Here is a 20712-nt window from a genome sequence, read left to right as displayed (position 1 = left end):
AAAGCGTACTTTCAAGTTTCAGACCTCCCAATGTTGTATTGTGTTGTACTGCGTTAGCCATTATGGATGCATATCTGTTTATATAGACACTAGGACAGAGACAGCATTGGAAAACCTTTAAGTGGGTCACCTTCAAGGTATAAATTAACAGATCTATCTAGCCTAAGATTCATTTAGCTTGCTGAATTTTAGAAGGAGAGGAGAACAATGTATAGTCAAGATCTTTTGATGATAACTGTCCAACAAAGTATTTGAAGATTTTAATGAGCTTTACATACAATGTGAGTCTGTAGTCAGGTTGTCTGAGTCAGTCAGAGAGATGTAAACAATCCTCCTCACAGTGTTCATTGCTGCTGAAATGAGCTCCTACAAGAACATCCCTGATGCCATGTGGAGTGTTTGTCCAGTAGCTCCCACATAGAATGTAGTGTTGGGACACTTCATGCACAGAATTAGGTAGACCACATTGGGTGATCTGCAGGAAAATGATCCCTTTATGACATGTTCTTATTGGCTGTGTGGTATAACTGTATAATCGGTATTATAAATGTGAATATACATTTTAATTCTTTTTTTAGACAGAGAGATGTACCATTATCTGTTGGTTCACTCAGGGAACTTCGGACAATTAGTTGATGCAGGTTTTGTGGTTGTCTGTATGCCAGGTGGGTTGGTTCTGGCAATACATCTCTCAGCATTTCATAATTATTTAGTATTGGCTAAAGTTATTTTATAATCTTTTGAAGGGCTTTAAGATGTGGGTTATAGGTGACAACAAGGGGGATGTGGTCCTTGTTGTCTTTGTTTTTATATTCCAGAAGGTTGTCTCTGGGTATGGGAGTAGCTCTTCTTATTTGAGTGTCTGTTGTTTTGGCAGTATATCCTTGTCTAACAAAGTATTTTCTATTGCATATTGTAATCTGTTCAGTTATCCAGTTAGCCAATAAAAGGTGTCATTTTGCTTGACGTCTCATTGCATCCATAATGGTTAATACGGTACAAAACCCAACCACCACAGACATACAAGACACTGAAATGTACTGCTACTACATGAAATTGAAGACCATGTGGAAGAAACTGGCACGCCTGGACAGTGACACCTTCTTAACAAAACTGGAAAATCTTACCCTGAAAGGGATCTTAATAAGGCATACAACCATACACACTGTCACGCACGCGCGAGTAGGAGACCGCAGACGGATCTTAACACACCTGGGAAGACATTTGCCGGCAGGGAATGGCGGGGTACTAACTTTCTCCCTCTGCTTTCTTGTAGGAAAAAAGACGCTCCGCCACCATAAGCCAGGGTTTGCCCGCAGTACGTTACTTCCGCCCTTCCTCCTCCATCTTGTCCTGACGTCATCGATCCCATCCTCCCTCACAGTTCCTTCCCAGCATTCCTCCACTTCCGGCTCCTCCCTCATAAAATGGCCACCGACGCCATGTTTCGGCGTCGCGCATATGAACTGTTTAGTTTATGTTTTGACCTGCTTTTTCCTTTTGAATTTATTGTGGATCGTCTGCAATATACGGGGCCGGAAAACCCCAAACCTTTATGTTGTGTCCTTCTCCATCTTTTGCAGTGGCGTAGCCGGCAGGATTGAAGATCCTTAACCATGACCGAAGGACAGGACCTAAACACCGTGCTGCAGGGGATGAACGCCCAACTGCAAGCCCTGCAGCAAGCGCAAGCCGCTACCACCCGGGAGTTGGAGGCTACGAAGGCCAGGTAGGCAGAGGCCCAGCGAGCAAGACCAGACCCGCCTAGACCGACGCCTCCCTCTCTGGTACCTATGACCGACGCGGATGACGTCGAATCGTATTTGGGCATATTCGAATGGACGGCCACCCGGAACGAGTGGGCGTCCATTTTAGTGCCCTACCTGAAGGGACCCGCGCAGCGGGCCTATTATGACCTCCCCGAGGAGGAGGTTGCGAACTACGACCTCCTCAAACCGGAGATCCTGGCCCGCTACGGCATCACGCCGGGCCATCAGGCGGCAGAGTGACGGAACTGGCAGTTCGACCCTGAAAAACCTGCCCATGCACAGGCCTTCGAATTCTGGGGCAAGATGGGGCGCTGGCTACGGCCAGAGGGACCCCAGGCCCGGAGAGTAGTGGAGCAGGTGGCCTGTGAGGGCTTAGTCAACGCTATGCCCAGTTCCCTCGCCCAGCAGGTCCGGCGGCATCCATATAAGGACATGCCAGGTCTCCTGGAAGTCCTGGAGCGTCAGCTCGCGGTCCTCTAAGTCAGGGGGTCAGAAAGGCCAGTTCGTGGGAACCGACAGGGACGGGCGGCCACCCCTGAGCCCCCTCGACATGCTGCAGAAGCGCCGCAAAAGTATAAAGAAAAGCCGGCCTCTCCGCACTGTTACAAGTGTGGTGAGACCGGCCATCTGCTGCCAACCTGCCCGCTCAACGTCACCGCGGAGCCAATGGACTGCACGTGGGCATCAATGGAGAGGCACTGTACCCCGTCGCATCCCTTGGCGAGTCCAAACACGGGAGTGTTGTTATTAAATGGGCACGCGGTGGTGGCTTTGTTTGATTCCGGCAGCAACATAACCATTGTGGCTCGCCGTTATGTGTTACCGCGACAGTGGCTGAAGCAACACCTACAAGTCACTTGTGTGCATGGAGGGACCAAGTCGTATCGTTCCACACAATGCTATATCACCTGGAAGGGGGACTTAACTAAGTTGATGGTCGCTGTGTTGCCCGAACCCCCCTATCCGGTGATTTTGGGACATGGCTGGTCAAAAACAAATTGCGGTAAGACACACACCGCTCCCGGGGCCTCGTTGGATCTGGTTATGAGGGGGCAAGGCTCCCCTCCTGTGGTCTCCACGCCATGCTCTAGGGCAGGCCCGAGTGGCGCTGGCACCTCGGGGAATACTTCCTCGGCGACGGACCCTGACATGGAAGAATCCGCCGGGGAAGGGACAAGCCAGGGAACTCTCCCGCTGTCCAGGTCACAAGACCCTCTAGGAAGCTTGGATCACCAATTTCGGTCCACGCCAGCCTCATTTAAGAGGAAGCAGTGGAACGATGATTCCCTGCGGTTTGCCTGGAATGCGGTGGTTCTGCCTAACAGCTCACAAGCCGACGGTTCCACACCACGCAAGCCCTTTTTTGTGCTGGAAAATTATCTGCTGTATCGGGTGGCGACCCACGAGGGCGAGGTGTGGAAGTTGCTGCTAGTCCCGCGTACCTTCCGGCGGGAGGTATGCGAATTAGCTCACGCTCACCTCCTTGGCGCCCACCTCGGGGCCGAAAAGACCTTGGAGAGGATTAAGCTCCGTTTTTACTGGCCTGGGATTAACGAGGAGGTCCGGCGCTTCTGCCAATCCTGTCCGGAGTGTCAGACCCACCAGATTCCCAGAAGGGACCGTGCTCCTCTTGTCCCTATACCCCTGATCGACGTCCCCTTCGACAGAATAGGGGTCGACTTAGTAGGACCCTTGGAGCCCTCAACCCATGGCTATAAATATATATTGGTTATGGTGGATTACGCCACCCGATACCCAGAGGCGGTTCCCCTGCGCTCCACTAACACAAAAAACATTGCACGGGAATTAGTTAATTTGTTTTCCAGAGTGAGTATACCCAAAGAAGTCCTCACGGACCAGGGTACACCCTTTACCTTGGATAAGTTCAGGGAGGTGGCCAAGTTACTCAGAATAAAGCACCTGAAAGCGTCTGTCTATCACCCTCAGACAGACGGGCTGGTGGAAAGATTTAACCAGACGCTTAAGCAGATGATTCGCAAAGTAGTCAGCGCAGACGGTAGGAACTGGGATCAGCTCCTCCCGCTCGTGCTTTTTGCCTACCGGGAGGTACCTCAGGCGTCTACGGGCTTCTCCCCTTTCGAGTTGTTGTATGGGCGACAACCCCGAGGCATTTTGGATATACTAAAAGAGGGCTGGGAAACCGAGGCCCTTCCCTCCTCTAACATATTGGAGTATGTGGCGCAACTGTGTGACAGGCTCACAAAAATCAGACCCCTCCTAAAGGACCACGTGACTCGGGCGCAGGCAGCGCAGGTCCGGTGTTACAACCGCAACTCTGTCCTTCGGGAGTTCCATCCGGGGGACCGAGTTATGGTGCTCGTTCCTACCTCCCACTCCAAGTTGCTCGCTCACTGGCAAGGGCCTTACGAGGTTAAGGAGAGAAAAGGACTGGTCGACTATTTGGTGAAAAAACCCAATCGTCGACCGACTGAGAGGATCTACCATGTAAATTTATTGAAACCCTGGAAAGATCGGGAGGAGCTTTCCGACTCCCAAAGGTCTCTCTCCCCCTCTTCTCATGCACGACTGCCCTTAACCTCTGTGATGAGCTGCCAAACAGCGGCAGGAGTTAACGCATGTAATCCGAGCCATCCCCGAAGTAGTGAGCGAGTCACCTGGCCAGACCTCGCTGACTGCACATGACATAGTCACAGACCCCGGCGTAATCGTCCGGGAGAGACCCTATAGACTCCCGGAGGCAAAACGCGCTGAAGTGGAATTAGAGGTGCAACGAATGTTGGACATAGACATTATTGAGGAGAGCCATAGCCCCTGGTCCAGCCCTATCGTCCTCGTTTCCAAGCCAGACGGCTCCTGGAGATTTTGTAACGATTTTAGACGTCTGAACCAGGTCTCCAAATTCGATGCCTACCCGATGCCCCGCATTGACGACCTGCTTGAGCGGCTAGGTACGGCTCGATACCTGACTACTCTTGACATGACGAAAGGGTATTGGCAAATTCCCTTAACGGCATCCGCAAAAGAAAAAACGGCCTTTAGCACCCCTAGTGGACACTGGCAATACAAGGTCCTCCCATTCAGGCTGCACGGGGCCCCCGCAACCTTTCAACGTCTGGTGGATGGTGTGCTGAAACCCCACCAGTCCTATAGTGCCGCCTACCTGGATGACGTTGTCATCTATTCCGGCACCTGGGAGGAACATCTATTGCAGGTCTCTGCTGTCCTCACGATACTAGCTAAAGCCGGCCTCTGCATAAACCCTCGGAAGTGTTTTTTTGGCTTGAAGGAGGCCAAGTATTTAGGCTACCTCGTGGGACGGAGACAGGTGAGACCACAGTGTTCAAAAACTAAAGACATCTTGGAATGGCCCCGTCCGAATACCAAGAGGCAGGTGCAAGCTTTCTTGGGGTTAGCGGGGTACTACTGCCGGTTCGTACCCCGTTTCTCCGAAAGGGCCACACCCTTGACCAATTTAACAAAGAAGGGCGCTCCCTTATACGTGGTGTGGAATGACAAGGCGGAGCACGCATTCAGTGACCTAAAGAAGGCCCTTACATCGGCACCTGTATTAAGGATGCCCGATTTTGGGCTCCCTTTTATTCTCCAGACCGACGGTTCGGACACAGGCCTGGGCGCCGTGTTGAGCCAAAGCGTCGACGGTGTCGAACATCCCGTAATGTACTTAAGCCAGAAACTGTTAGACCGAGAGACCCAGTATGCGGCAGTGGAGAGGTAGGCCTTGGCCATTAAGTGGGCGGTGACTCATCTCCGTTATTACCTGCTGGGTCGTGAATTCACTCTGGTGGCTGATCACGCTGCACTTCAGTGGATGTCCCTACATAAAGAGTTGAATCCGCGGGTCACCAGGTGGTTTCTGGATTTACAACCGTATAAGTTCACCATCACTTATCGTCGAGGCACCCTTCAGGCCAATGCCGATGCCCTCTCTCGTATCCACAACCTCTCGGTTAGGTCCGCCCGACCTGACGGTCTTGGGCTAAGGGGGGGATTGTGTCACGCACGCGCAAGTAGGAGACCGCGGACGGATCTTAACACACCTGGGAAGACATTCGCCGGCAGGGAATGGCGGGGTACTAACTTTCTCCCTCTGCTTTCTTGTAGGAAAAAAGACGCTCCGCCACCATAAGCCGGGTTTGCCCGCAGTACGTTACTTCCGCCCTTCCTCCCTCATCTTGTCCTGACGTCATCGATCCCATCCTCCCTTCGCCATGTTTCGGCGTCGCGTATATGAACTGTTTAGTTTATGTTTTGACCTGCTTTTTCCTTTTGAATTTATTATGGATCGTCTGCAATATACGGGGCCGGAAAACCCCAAACCTTTATGTTGTGTCCTTCTCCATCTTTTACAACACTTATAATGCACAGTTTGCAGAGTAACTTTGCACTAGGACATCTGCAAGGATAAGAAACCACCTAATCAACATTTTCTATAACATTAAAAAGAACACACAGGAAGAGATCCAAGGCCTCATCCTGCTCCTTGGAAATGACATGCAGGATATGGTAAAGGAGATACATGTATATTACAAAAGACTCCAGAAACTCCTTATTGTCAACAAAAAGAAAAAACTGGACACTTAATAGCAAAAAAACAAAGAGCATATATTGTTAATCTCTCCTCAAACACACCAAATGAAGCAGACATTTCAGTACTTACAAAGGAACTGGCCTTCAAATCCCATTGACAAAATCAGACTCTGCAGTGATATGGAAGTATTTTTCAGAAAACTCAAACTTAAAGAATTTTTCCACAAGAGGTAAAATGGTGACACAGATGGACCAACAACAACAAGCTATTACAACAATCCAACTAATAAATCTACATGGACACCAGAACTCGGCAGAAACTCCACTCTGGACAATTCTATTTGATTTCTTCTGACAGAGAGTCAAAATGGAGATCCTAAACAGACAGCAAAGTCAGATTAAAAACATCACTATTCACAAGTGGAGAGCCATACACTAAATAAGGGAAAATACAGAGATCATTGTTAAATCAGCAGACAAAGGAGGGTGTGTTAATTATCATGAACACATCTGAATATATATATAGGAGGCACAAAGGCAATTGTCCAATACTACGCATTACTACAAACTATAGGAAGACCCCACAGATCTCTATAAGAAAGGTAGTAAGTAGCTTCCCTCTTGACATCAGGGGTCATGTAAGCAGTTTAATTCCTAAGAACATCAAAACTTACTTCTACATGCTTCCTAAGATCCACAAAAAGGAACAGAGGAAGGCCTGTAATCTCAGGAACTGGTTCACTTATAGAAAATGTTTCAATATGGGTGGATCACTTCCTTAAACCCCCTGCCCACAATATAACCAGCTACATCTAAGACACCATGGACTTCCTTAAAAACCTGTCTGCTATAGATCCTTTACCCAAGGGAAGCTTACTGACCACAATGGATGTTGAGGCACATTGTACAAACATCATCCATGATGATGGAATATTGGCATGTGAAAAGTACCTAACACAACATGATTTACTCATGAAGTCAGTTATACAAATGATAAAATTCACATACTGGGATAAACAGCTGCAGGAGCTTAGACAAGATTTCATTAGACAAGGATATGCTCCCAAAACAACACACAATCAAATGAGAAGAGCTATTGCCATACTGAGAGATAGCCTTCTGGAATATAAAAGCAAGGACGACAAGAACAGCATTCCCTTATTGTCAACTATAACCCACATCTTGAAGCACTTTGAAAAATTATAAAACAACTGCAGCCAACGCTAAATAATGATGGAATTCTGAGAGATATATTCCCAGAACCTCAACTCCTGGCATCCATGCAACTACCAAACTTGCAGCAGCTAATTGTCCAAAGGAGAGTACACATTCAGAATAACATGTAAAAGCACAATTATTTGTTCAAAGCAAAATAATAAGCTTAAAATAAGGAATACAAAGTCAAACAAGCAGTTTTATTAAAAAGGCCTTAAAACATTTCATAAACAGATTGGAAACACTTTATCATGACAGTGGACCTTATATACTGTATACAGTAAGCACATTCCAAAGATGGCGATCTACACATGAAAATGCCTGTCACCTATAGAGTACAGAGAACAAATGAGATTGGAGGACCTTTGGAATCAGATATTAAATGCTTATTGGGTACATGGAAGGGTATATTTTGACTGATATTCTGTAAATAGTAGCATAATTATATAATTTGATTCATATGAGAAATCTTATAATCTGTGAGATATCTGAAGGGAATCCAATGCTATTTGTAAAGTATAGATGTAATTTAAATATAGTATGAACTCTAACTGTGACATTCTGGGCCAATTCTAACTGTGAGAGAAAACCAGTTTAAAGTCCTGACAGAATTACCACAATGTAATAAATCAATGTTACATAGTCTCTGCATCTATAATGCCCTAAATATGCTATAAAATACTTTTGTCAGATTTTGTCCCTCACCTTTATACAATATGTATTTATTTACAGGTTCCACTGGGTGCATTTATACAAGTTGGACAAAATATAACCTACACTATTTCTTTTTCAATCTTTGCTTAATGCATTCACCCTCAGAAAACTGTAAAAATGTACTGTACATCTATAAAACTGTAACTGGATGGAGCCTTGCATGGATGGTGACACAGTTTTCAAATGTCCATTTTTATTTCTAAGATGCAATTCCTTCTCCTTTATCTTTCTCCCTCTCTGCTACAATTCAGGGACCTATTTAAATAGAGTATAATATTGCATATGTACATACATTTGTCCAAGTTGTATTTTATGCTAACAAAAACATGACCGAGTTTGTTCTTGATTCTCTGTATCAACAACTAGGGTAATCATCTTTATGCATTACTACCGAGACTGCAGTCCTCCTTGCATTTAACTCTCCACAAGGAGCCATTTCCTCTTTATATTTTTTTTCTTATCAATGTGATCTTCATCCATTTCTCTTATGGCCTCATAACCCTCATCTCTGTTATACACAACCTTGGTGTGTCCTCCCCTGTTCTCACATTTATGACCAACATCACTGTCCTCCATTGCAGACAATCCTGTCTTCACATGAACAGATATTTTAATCTTTTTTACATTTGTACTTGGGGCTTCCTTTTAGCTCCATGGCGTGTTGCTTTGCCTGTCATTTTTCTTTTAATCCTTGGGCATCACTCTCTTCCTCTGAATCACTCAATCAGGTTTGATTTGCAAGGCAGGTATTCATCTGTGTTTAAAAAACACAAATATGCTAATAAACAAAACAATTAAATAAATAAAAATAGGCTAAAGCATCAACATTAATTAGGCAGTTTCCAGACAGAAGGTTTACCTTCTGACTCAGTGGTGCCAGGATAATAATCTCTATTACTTTCAGCAAAACTAATGATCTGGTCATAGACTTAGGAAAGTAGCCAGCAGACCACACTTCCATTTAAATGTAGGGGCTTATTAAAGGGTGAGCAGCTTTACATTTCCTGGAAAGACTATCACTAATGAATTGAAATGGGCACAGCTCACTTCAGCTCTTGTCTAAATGGTGCCCTAGCACCCCTACATACTCAGATGTCTGAAGACAGCTCACATCTCTCCATCTTTCCTGGGAACTTTCGCAGATGCAGAAGAGTCCTTTCTCACTGGCTACATCACATACTGGTACAGTACCTGCTAGTTTCACAAGAAACCTGTGGAATGTTGTGAAGGCGGCTCAGAAAATGACAGAAATCACACTGCATCATGTGTAGGATATATGCTACACTTGCTGCCTAACATAGGCAAATAAGATTATTAAAGACCACTGCCATCCTGTATAATTGTTTTACTAATGCATTCCTTCTAGCAAACATTACAGGACCACTGGCACTCAAAGCAGTAGATACAGAGACAGCTTCTACCCACAACTTGTAAAGAAGGTAGGTAGGAAGGTAGGTAGACATTTATTATCCCAGATTGAAATTTGAAGCAGGTAAGTACAAAACATAAAACACTGTTACAGAGATACAAGGAAATTACCCAAGACACAAAAATGGATAACCAGTGTTAACATATATACACAATCAAGATTTGTATGACGAATAATTACCTTTAACAGTACACACAACAATAATTTACAATTCATAAGCATTCCTGCAAGTACGAGGATTTAAAATGCTTACAGCTTTGGGAATTAAAGAGTTTTTAAATATGTTGCTCTTTACAGTTGAAAACCTAAATCTACAGCTTATATAAAGAACTGAGTTGGTGAACAATAAGTCATTGGAGCAAATATCGTAATACAACTATATATATATATTTATATATATATATATATATATACACACACTGCATAGATAGATATGTGTGTGTCTTGCATGCTATGTATACCTTTCATTTTCTTTTTTGGTATTGTACTTCTGCTGTGCGCCCTGCCTGGGGTTTGTTTCCTGCCTTGCGGCCTGTGTTGGGTGGAATTGGCTCCAGCAGACCCCGTGACTCTGTAGTTAAGATATAGCGGGTTGGATAATGGATGGATGGATAATGTATGGTATTGAACTTTTGCCGAGTGTTCTGAGAAGTTGTGCAATAGTGTATAGTTGTGCAATGGACAATATGTGCTCTGTACACATAAATAGGAAGTAAAGCACGGTACTTCCATTTCTGTTGGAATCACCACTTTTATGTCAAATGCTAGTGAAATGTGAGGAGGGAAAATGGGAATTGGGCTGGTAATACGCTGCGTACCTGTTTAGGCGAAGACAAAGTGTCTTCCCTTCTTGGCTTCCCAGTTTGACACTTTATATACAAAAGGTTTTCTGCGGGGTCTTTGCTTTTGTTCCCTATGCTGCCTGTATCATCTTTTTACTGTCTTGGTTCAAATTTCGTTGCTTACTTTCTGCTTTTAGCACAGAGGCTGTCGTGACTTATTGTGTTCACTGTCGTTTGGAGAGGAACACCATAGATTTCCTTACCTCTGGACTTTACTAGCTTTACCAGTGCCCCTTGTGTGCCAACTCAGCGTCGCTCCACCTTAATAACGTGTGTGTGTGTGTGTGTGCATGTGTGTGACTCAGTGATTTCCTGACACACAGAGCCAATAGCAGGCAGGCAGCTCTGCAGTGGGGAGCGCGGCTGTGAGACAGCACTTAGGATTGGCTCGGGCAAAGAGAAATTAACTGTAAGATTCACGCGAGTCTGGGGCGCCAGACAGAGCTTTAGCCTGAGTCGAGTTTCGTCTCGCCCTATACTTGCCACCCACGGAATTGCCGAGTGTCATTCGTCTCGTGTCTAATCTTTTCGGATTATTTTTTGGATCCAGCGCCCAGTGGGACACGCTTACAGTGCAGAAGGGCACGATGTTGGGAAGCGGAGGTGTTTACGCCAGCAAGAAGCGGAAGAAGCCCTTGCCGAAAACGTAAGAGAGACGATTTGGAGTGCTGTGTGCGTGGTTGTGTATGTGCGTGTATTTTGCTCGTGTCTTGTAGCGCGCAATGCGTTTCAATATTAAAATCACCAAAGTTCTTATACGGACTGTACTTCGTCGCAGGGCGTCACTGTGTTTACGCAGGGGCGGGTGTCTGCTTGGGGTCTAACCGGTTTCTCATTCTGCGTTGTTTGTTCGTTGTGCCCACGTGCCCTCCCGTTCCCACTGGCACCCTTTCGAGGTTCACCTGCGGTCAACTCCAACTTTTCCACTCGTCCCCGTTATGCAAGGTCACGCGTGACTCACGCCCTCCGGCGCTGTCTTGATCTAAAGTGTACGGGCAGAATGATACAAGGAAGTCTGTTTTGCGAAAACACCCCAGATAATGCTAATGCTAGTGATCGCATATCTTATTTGCACATAAAGTCAGGACTGTGTACTTTGGACGAGAATTAAGCTGCCCGGCTATTGAAAGTGGCAAAGCCAAAGACTTCCCACCAATTTAGTAAACCCGATTAATCAATTTAAGGTCCATACAGGCAGACATCGTACGTCAATGTGGCGCTTTTAAGGGCGAATGAGATTATGCCATCCGATCGTCTTGGGCACATCTAAAGATTCTTGCTGTTCATTAGTGATCACTCGAGATTGCGTGTGAGCGTCCCAAAAGACCTCATTCAAAAACGTGTGAATCGAGCTCTGGCCAGTAGGGGGCTTGCAATTAAAGGAGCCCCTAAAACGAGCGGTCCATGGAGACTATTGTGTCGAGTTTCATTCCAAACAGTTCCTTATTCACATGCCCATTACATGTCGTAATTGAGCTAATATTTATTTCCATTAAGGTGCCCGCGAGCCGGATTTTCTTCGCACTTTCATTATCTTTATTTAAGCAGCAGCTTATTTGAGAGCAAAGAGATGAAAATGAGTAGAAATGAGGTTATTTTTACCTATTGTCATTTGTGCGAATGCCAGCTCTCAATTGCAACTATTCTAATGTACTTAAGAGAGCAAACACTTTTGGGTAAGGTTGAGGTGTATTACCAAAAAAAAAAAAAACGGCAAACAATGATCTGTTTAATGAGAACTATGATGAAATACAGATCTTTCAGAAATCACACGCTTTAATACAGAATAACAACAGGAGTTTCAAAATATGGTATTTGATAGTGTGCCTCAGACTTGACTTTGGGGGCAAGTGATTTAGGAATACTAGAGTCAATCTTCATATTGTACAGCATCTTTCATGGTGAACCATAAACAGGAAAACCTTCACAGTAAAAGACCAAAATCATAAGATATCAAAATATACCTTCAGTATACCACATATATAAACGGATACAGAGGAAATAACACTGTAATGTACACCAAAATGGATGAGTAATAGCAGTTGTCTTGTACCAAATACAAGATAGGCATTCATTAAAGTACAGTAAATTACATTCATTTCTGACCATAAAATACAATATATAATGTCACAATGCAACACCAAAAAATCCGCAAAATACTAGGAGATCCATATTTTGACCAAATGCAGGTTCAGTGACGCAAACTTTCATTCATTGTGAATGTAGCAAATTTAGGGAGCATCATACAAAGGACAGGGACTTGAACCATGTGCCAGTTCAATGAAACTCACAACCTTTGAAAGACATGTAGGTGCAAGGAAAAGATATTATACATATGACCATCTGCTTCCAGGTCATACATGCTAGTTTCACAATTTCTGCATGGTGCCAGCTTCTCATTCTAATTATTCTTTCTATTGAAAGGTGTGCAGTTTGGTCATCTTTTACAATAGAACACAGGAAACACTTGAAGATTGACAGACAAGAAATCACTCAGTCCTTTAAGCTTTGCTTAGGCTTTGCTTTAACAGGCATTGGACCAAAAATTGCAAGGTTACCAATTAATTCCCTGCTTTTGATTCTACAGGTGACCTTTGCAAGTTACATATCTGCCAATAAGCCTATTGTAAAAACCATTGTAATCAGTACTGATCTTATAAGTTGCCCAAATGTACCATAATAATAATTCGAATAAGGTTAAATGTTCTGCCATGATTTGAATGTGATGCATTCACAATGAAAATAATCTTATAGATGTGAGAAAAGTTGTATGGTCTAGAAAAGAGTTACACTTGTTTTTGAAAATAACATCATCAAAATCTCCTTGGAAGTGATGTTATCATTGTACATTTGGTTTATTATTTAAGGTTACTTACAAGATCAGAATACTTTAAACCTGTTTACAGATATTTTTTACATCTGGAGCAAAAGCAGACTAAGATACTTGCTCAAGGCTACATAGTAAGGTACATATGGAAACAGACCTGTGAGCCTTGTACGGTCCAATGGCTTAGCTAGTATACTGCAAAGACTACCGAAAAGAAAGAAGTAAGGAGCAGCATTAGAGCAGCAGGCACCTTGTATATGGTGTTGCCCAAAGTAAGTGTTTGAGAACTTCTAATTGAAGTTTCTAGGTTTTCTAGCTTCAAGGTTTCACTGAAAATATATGTCAGATATGGGGTTCTTAATAGAACTTGATAGAATTTGAATATTTGTGAGGTATCTGTAAGCAAGACCTGGAGTAAATTATGGTGTTTATAATAATCTGTGTCATGTGCTTAATTTTTTATCAACTATTCACATAATTCCACTATTCTCTGGCCAGTGAAACATTTAAAGCATTCAAAACTCTAGAGTATATTTATTTAAAAAACTTGTGCTTCGGTCCAGTAACTGTCAGTTCAACAAGTCTGCACCAGAATGGGATGTGAATGGATTGTGAAATGGATTTGGAATTGGTTTTGGGGTCTAATATAGTACTAAACAGTAAAGACAGTAAAGATGTGTCATGCTAATACACAAGAGCAGAATTAAGAATGTACAGTAAAGTGATTGATCTAAAGACCCCTGGCATTTAGAGACTTGTGGTATTTTTAGTCTTTTTCCAATGTGTTTGATGTTAATCAGCACATGCAAGTGACAATAATGACTCTAAAAACTTATGACGTTACCCCTTTATTTACCAGTATTCTATGTTTCTATTTGGATAATTGGTGGTGCACAATAATGCAAGGATGGCTTTATTCATGTTGCATTCATTAAAATTTTTCTCATTGTAGAGCATTCCACCTGGATGAGTTGAAACACAGTTCTGTATTTCAACATATTATGACAGAGTGACTATCTCCATTTTTGATGATAATGATTCTGATCTAGTGGTTATGATGCTGTCATGGTTCCAGTTTACCTCATGTTCAATTCAGTTTTACAGTATTTACTCTTGTTTGATGAAACCCTTTGTTTCTAAGACACAGATTCCCTTTCTCAGCTTCTCCTGCATCAGGAACCTGTAGCACTTACCTCTTTGTACTTGTAAGGTAAAGAAAGATCAGATGACTTAATTATAAGAAACCAAGTGCTATTGCATTAACACAGGGTTGCAGGTGGTGAAGTTTTTATTCATGCAGAACAAATAACTTTTTGTAAATTTACAAATGCTGGTTTGGCTTTGCTTGAGAAATTGATTTTAATGCAAAAAAGGTATTGCTATGCTGAAGGCCTAAAGCAGATGTGACTTACTGAGTTTATAAACAGGTATGCAGAATATTTCTGGGTGGGGGTGGGGCAGGCTTTTTGTAGTATAAGGGAGTGGTGGGGAGTTTTGTTCAGTACTTAAAGTACACAAGAGAGATTATGGAATGTACTTCACATGATGTTGAGATGGCTTGAAGTGTAAAATGCCTCCTCTTTTAAAAGACAAACTGAGTGAAGCTGGGCATACAGTAAATGATTTTGCTCTAACTTTGCCTTGATTGTTCAATGTTTAAAAACATTATTGCAATGACTGAAATTCTTTCATTGTAAACAGAATTTGTACTGTCACATTTTGCAAAGTGGAATCAGTATTGGTTGAATAACAAGCTCTCCTTTCCAACACCATGACAAATTTTATGATACATCCTTTTCTGTGGCTTGCATAAGGTAAAAAGTGTATGAAGGGGGCTTTTAAAGAAAAATTATAAATTGATATTATCAGTGCATCGAGAGTGATACAATTCAGACAGATTGTCAAGTTTGAGGACATTCAACTATTAATGCTTTTGTTTCTAAAAAGCCATTTTATAATATGAGCACATGCATTGCAATATCTAGGATAGAAGAACTCAAAAATGTCATTGCACAATGTGAGGGATTTTCTAATAATAGGATTAAAAAATGGCATATTTTACATCTGACCTCAGTTATTGTTATTGTTGTTGCCAGAAATCTTTGTTACTATACATTTGGGTACAATTTTCTTTAAGGGGTTATTAGACTAATATGGAGTTAATTTTCAATGTACACCTTTTTTAAAAAAAACAACAAATGAAAACAACTCAATCTTCCCAATGGGAATTAACAGTGGGGCAAGTACGTTATGTCCCTAATCTCTGTTCTTATTTAATGAAGCAATGTAGCAGAATACAGCTGGACAGCATTTGAGATATTCTGAAGTCATCTGAAGCAAATAAATATTTTTTTTCAGCCGAGTTTAACTGTATAAGCAGCTTACTTTGTTCTCTCTTTTGTGTGCAGCACCATTTTTACGAGTAAGAAAACACCCTTGCAGAAAATGTTTCATCCTTAGGGTTAATTAATCATCATAGCACTCAAATAGTGGATACTAGTTACAGATTCCAGCATCATGTTGGGATTAGAATGGACTTTCTGAATTGAAGATCTACCTCCCCCTCTCATTCATTGGTCAAGAATACTGTCCTCAATTCAAAAACCGACTCAAATTAGGTTTTAGTTTCCTGTTTATGATGTGTGCTGATTTTTCCAGAAGTATAGATTTAATAATATTTTAGCAAAAAGCATGCGTTTTACACGTTTTATGCATATGACTGGATAACTGACATGAGGTTTATGTGACACGAGTGATGTGAGATTTTTTTTTTCTTTTTTCATGAATATTTTTCATAGCTATTTCTGTTTTCACAGCATTGGTCACTATTGGGTTCTATTATATCATAAACATTTTTTCTCCACATTCATGAAAACATAAGATTGAAAGTTTTTCTCAGCCACCATTATAAAGAAAGTGGTGTTGTCCTTTAAACTCAGTTGTGTACATCTGTGACACATTTTTCAAGTGTGCCCATTACAGTGGATACATACTTCTACAGTGTTTAGTATTACAGGTCTTTTAGTTGAACCGGATCATTTGGTTTGAGACTCCGAAAGCAATCTTTCCCATTCAACTCCTCATCAAGTGGTGAATTAAACAGACAGAAAATGATTGGTATTTCCATTTGTTATGGTCCTTAAGATGGCTCCAATTTTTTTATTCACTTCATATAGGGTATGCATGTGTTCTGTGTGTGATTCTCCCAGTTGTATGAATATTTAGTTCACAGTATACATTGTCCCAGATGGAACAAGTTCCTGTATATGTTTTCTGTGTCTTCAATTAGTTCAAGTAAAGGGATAATAAAAGGCATTTAAATAAACAAGCTTTCGAGAAATGTGGAAGTAGTGAAATATTAATGAGGAAGTATTTTTAACAGTTGTTTTTGAAAACAGCTTGCTTTATAGATTCACTAAAGGGAGTTGTTTGAAAGAGTCATAACTAAAGAATAGTGTTGACCAGTGAAATCTGACCTTGTTCCCCAGCTGAGACAAACATTTTTTTCTCAGCTCCCCATGATGCTTTACAAAGCTGGCTGATACATCACAGAGCTGCAGCAGCCATGCACAGAACTTCCATATGTACTATAAGGTCATTGCACATTACTGAAAAAAAAACCTTGCAGATTTTTAATTTGAGGGGTACATTAGCTGACCATAATGAGAATAGTATAAGTAATGCCACCAGACATACAGTATGACACTGACCTTTGTGAGCTAGCTCAACAACGCTATGTGACTAATTTGCATGCATAATTAGCCACATGCAGCTACTGACAAACAAGCCTTAAAGGGGTCTTGTCAGAATGAGATCCCATAAAATAACAACAAAAAATTGATTACTGTTCACTGGGCACTTTTATATTGTTCATGGATGAAAAAACTACAAAGTATGTGCACAGGTAGAGTGAAAACAAAAAATAGTTTTTTGCTATACCCTGAATTGTGGAATGTGTAGCTCCTTCAAAGCTGCTTTGTGGCATGGCCAGTGTGTCCAAAGATTGAAACTCTATTACTGCAACAATATTTATATTCATATGTATTGCTAGTTTGTGGCAATTTGTTGTATTTTTTTTTTTGTGGTTATCATTCCTTTTGTTGTTTGAGGCACAGTGGTGGAGTGGTTAGCACTGCTGCCTCATAGCACAAATAGCATTTTTGGCTACAATAATTGGTCCAGCATAGTTGGCAGATACTTCCATAGCCCTTTGGGATACTTACAGTAAAACACCATTGCACCATTATGATCCATTCAAAACTGGTTTAGGTACCGCCTTCTCCATTGACTTCAATGCATTTCGCAGAGTTCTGCAAAGTTCCTGAACATTTCAGAGATTTTGCCAAGCTAACGATGAAGTGAACTCTGCAGGGTTTGTTCATCACTACTGAATAATCGTGCCATTAATAACAGCCCTGTATTTAGTAGTTAACGCATGCAAATGTAAGTTCTTCATAGATCCAATCAGGACCTACTGCATAGGGTCAGTACGGCAAAAGCACAGTCATTATTGGAGCAAAGTTTGATGTTAACTTAAATTTGGATGGTTTTGCACTACACTGACTGAATGTTATAGGTTTATAAGCTCATTATTGTAATGTATACAGATTAAATACAGTGAAATTCTTCCTCGCATGTGCTAACATTTAACACATCTTATGCTACTACAGTGCAAATATTTTATGTTAATAATTAGTATTATTTTATTACAATAGAGGAAAGGTTTACAAACCATACATTAAAATCTGTGTATTTATAGTTAATTTACAGTGTTTTGATTAGTGAATGTCTAATAATAAGTAACACTAAACATATAGTACCTTTTTAATGAAAATCTCGTGTTGCTAGAATACTGTATCATGAAGGCAAAATTGCAATATGAATTGCATCATGAACAAAGTGTGTTGTCTCATGCCAACTCATTACCCTTTAATGTAATTTTAATTTCAGGCAACATTTTTACCACATTGAATGAAAGTCTACATTTTTTTGTTTTTTGAAAAAAAAAAGTGCCATTATGTTGTTAAATAAACCTTTTCAAATTGAAAATATCTTCAACGCTATCCTCTGTGTCTCTTTGCAGGAGGTTTTTCTCACAATTTGTCCTGACATAGATAGTAATGCCAATCTACTCATTCAGAAAGTGAAAAATTTAGAGCTGCCTGTCTGCGTAGTCAATGAGAATTTGTGCAATTGAAGATACAGATTTATTAACTGCAGCATAGAAATTGACTTCTTCTTCTTCTCTGTCTTCTCATGTGCCTTTTTTAATACAAAGGTTGGAAACCATGGCTTTCCACTTCTTCTTTTCTTCTGCCTTTCTTTTTGCTTCCCCTATTTGTTCAATGCTGACCATTCTGTAATATCATCACCCCACATTCTCCTTTGTCTTTGGTTCCTTCTCTTCTTCCATCTTTTACCAATTGCACCCTTTTATCACTTCTCATCATCTCCTAAACCATTCTGTTTCCTGTACACTTCATCTTCATTACTCCTTCATTTGTCGCCTTCTCTGTCCAGATTTTCATTATCCTTCTCTAGCACGACATTTCAAAGCTTCTCAGCCTCTTTAATAGTTGCTTTCCCTTATGACCATGTTTGCTATCATAACCTAACACTAGGAAGATGTATGTAGAAACTGACTGTAAAGCCAAAAATGTTAATGCTTGTAGTGGATGATGGCAATTATAAAAATATGGGAAATTTTTGGAATCTATTTTAGGCAGTGGCAAAAAAAACCTGTTTCTCTCTTTGAAGTAAAAAGAAGCTATCAGCTTATACTGACAAGGTAACCAGAATAATACCATTTGGGCAATTGGGGCTCCAATCTTATGGAAGCAGAATGGCGAGAGAGAGAAAGAGTGATGGAATAATGAGCAAAGGAAGGTGTAAGAAAGAAGGCAGACTACAGGCAGAACCCAAAAATATGAATACTTTCTCACAAATCACAAACCACCTTAAAAAAACAAAAAAAAGCCCATTATTAAATCCTATCATGTATAATCACGTGGACTATTGTGAAAACTGGTAAAAAGGTAAACAATTATAAGAGTTAAAAAGTAATAAGCATTATGACATCTGTCGTCAAAGCATCTGAGCAGGCAGGCAATATTCACTGAGGAGTTTGTTTTAACCTTTGGACTTTTTCTCTTTTCATGTTGTGTGAGTGAAACCATTGGCAATTTTTATGGTTTAGCTGGACTTGTGGTTCTTGTTGAACCAGAAGGAGGGGCTTTCTTTTACTGAAGTAGTCCATGAGGTGTTTTCCCTGAAGCTTAGAAGTTTTTTTTTGGTCCCTTCTTTGTTTTTGTGGCTGCTTGATACTTAGTAGATTACTACATAAACTAGGAAATACTTGATGAACTTGTATTTTCTGAAATAACTCCTATTTACATTTTTTATATACCAGATAATTACTGTCCAGAGCCACACATTACACCAAATTAAAACTTTTTAGGTCCACAAAGATCTCCTGAAGCATAAAAACAGCCTATAGGAATAAAATCTATATTTTGCAATAAAAATGGATAGATGATGTTGAGAAGATGAGATAGTACATCAGTATTTTTCCTGCCTTGTAAGTGTTTCAAAGAAAACGTATTATCCTGTTATTAGTAAAGCTCTGTGGCTACACACTGTGAAAATAGTTTAGGGAGAGACTGTTGAGATCCATTTTGTCTCTAAAGAGAAGTTTCATATTTGTATTAGTGAAGATGCAATGTTCGCTCTAAGGATGTTGATGGAGAAGTTTAGAGAAGGCCAAAAGGAGTTGCATTGTGTCTTTGTGGACCTGGAGAAAGCATATGACAGGGTGCCTCGAGAGGAGCTGTGGTATTGTATGAGGCAGTCAGGAGTGGCAGAGAAGTACGTAAGACTTGTGCAGGATATGTACGAGGGAAGTGTGACAGTGGTGAGGTCTGCGGTAGGAGTGATGGATGCATTCAAGTTGGAGGTGGGATTACATCAGGGATCGGCTCTGAGCCATTTCTTATTTGCAATGGTGATGGACAGGTTGACAGAAGAGATTAGGCAGGAGTCCCTGTGGACTATGATGTTTGCTGATGACATTGTGATCTGTAGCAATTGTAAGGACCAGGTTGAGAAGACCCTGGAGAGGTGGAGATATGCTCTAGAGAGGAGAGGAATAAAGGTCATTAGGAACAAGACAAAATACATATGTATAAATGAGCGGGAGGTCAGTGGAATAGTGAGGATACAGGGAGTAGATTTGGCGAAGGTGGAAGAGTTTAATTAAATACTTGGGATCAACAGTACAGAGTAATGGGGATTGTGGAAGAGAGTTAAAAAAGAGAGTGCAGGCAGGGTGGAATGGGTGGAGAAGAGTATCAGGATTAATTTGTGACAGACTGGTATCAGCAAGAGTGA

General features: G+C 41.5%; 1 protein-coding gene and 1 long non-coding RNA gene across 3 annotated transcripts in view; one reads left to right on the top strand and one right to left on the bottom strand.

Moving 5' to 3' along the window:
* Positions 1-8700: 8700 nt before the first annotated feature.
* Positions 8701-20712, bottom strand: part of LOC120531436 — a 45102-nt gene continuing 33090 nt past the window's right edge. Inside the window, exon 3 of the long non-coding RNA XR_005634105.1 lies at positions 8701-8982. This is a non-coding gene — a long non-coding RNA (uncharacterized LOC120531436). The remainder of the gene's footprint in view (positions 8983-20712) is intronic.
* The window catches only part of LOC120531435 (aryl hydrocarbon receptor-like), a 124994-nt gene continuing 115120 nt past the window's right edge, over positions 10839-20712 (top strand). For both annotated transcript variants that reach the window (XM_039756856.1, XM_039756855.1), the window contains exon 1: positions 10839-11145. In XM_039756856.1, the coding sequence (XP_039612790.1) occupies positions 11087-11145 (59 nt within the window). In that variant the 5' untranslated portion in view covers positions 10839-11086. The remainder of the gene's footprint in view (positions 11146-20712) is intronic.

Source organism: Polypterus senegalus, chromosome 6 (genome assembly GCF_016835505.1).
Source record: "Polypterus senegalus isolate Bchr_013 chromosome 6, ASM1683550v1, whole genome shotgun sequence".
In the NCBI taxonomy this organism is placed as follows: domain Eukaryota; kingdom Metazoa; phylum Chordata; class Cladistia; order Polypteriformes; family Polypteridae; genus Polypterus; species Polypterus senegalus.
Note: the sequence above shows the minus strand (reverse complement) of the source record. Positions and strands in the feature narration are given on the sequence as shown.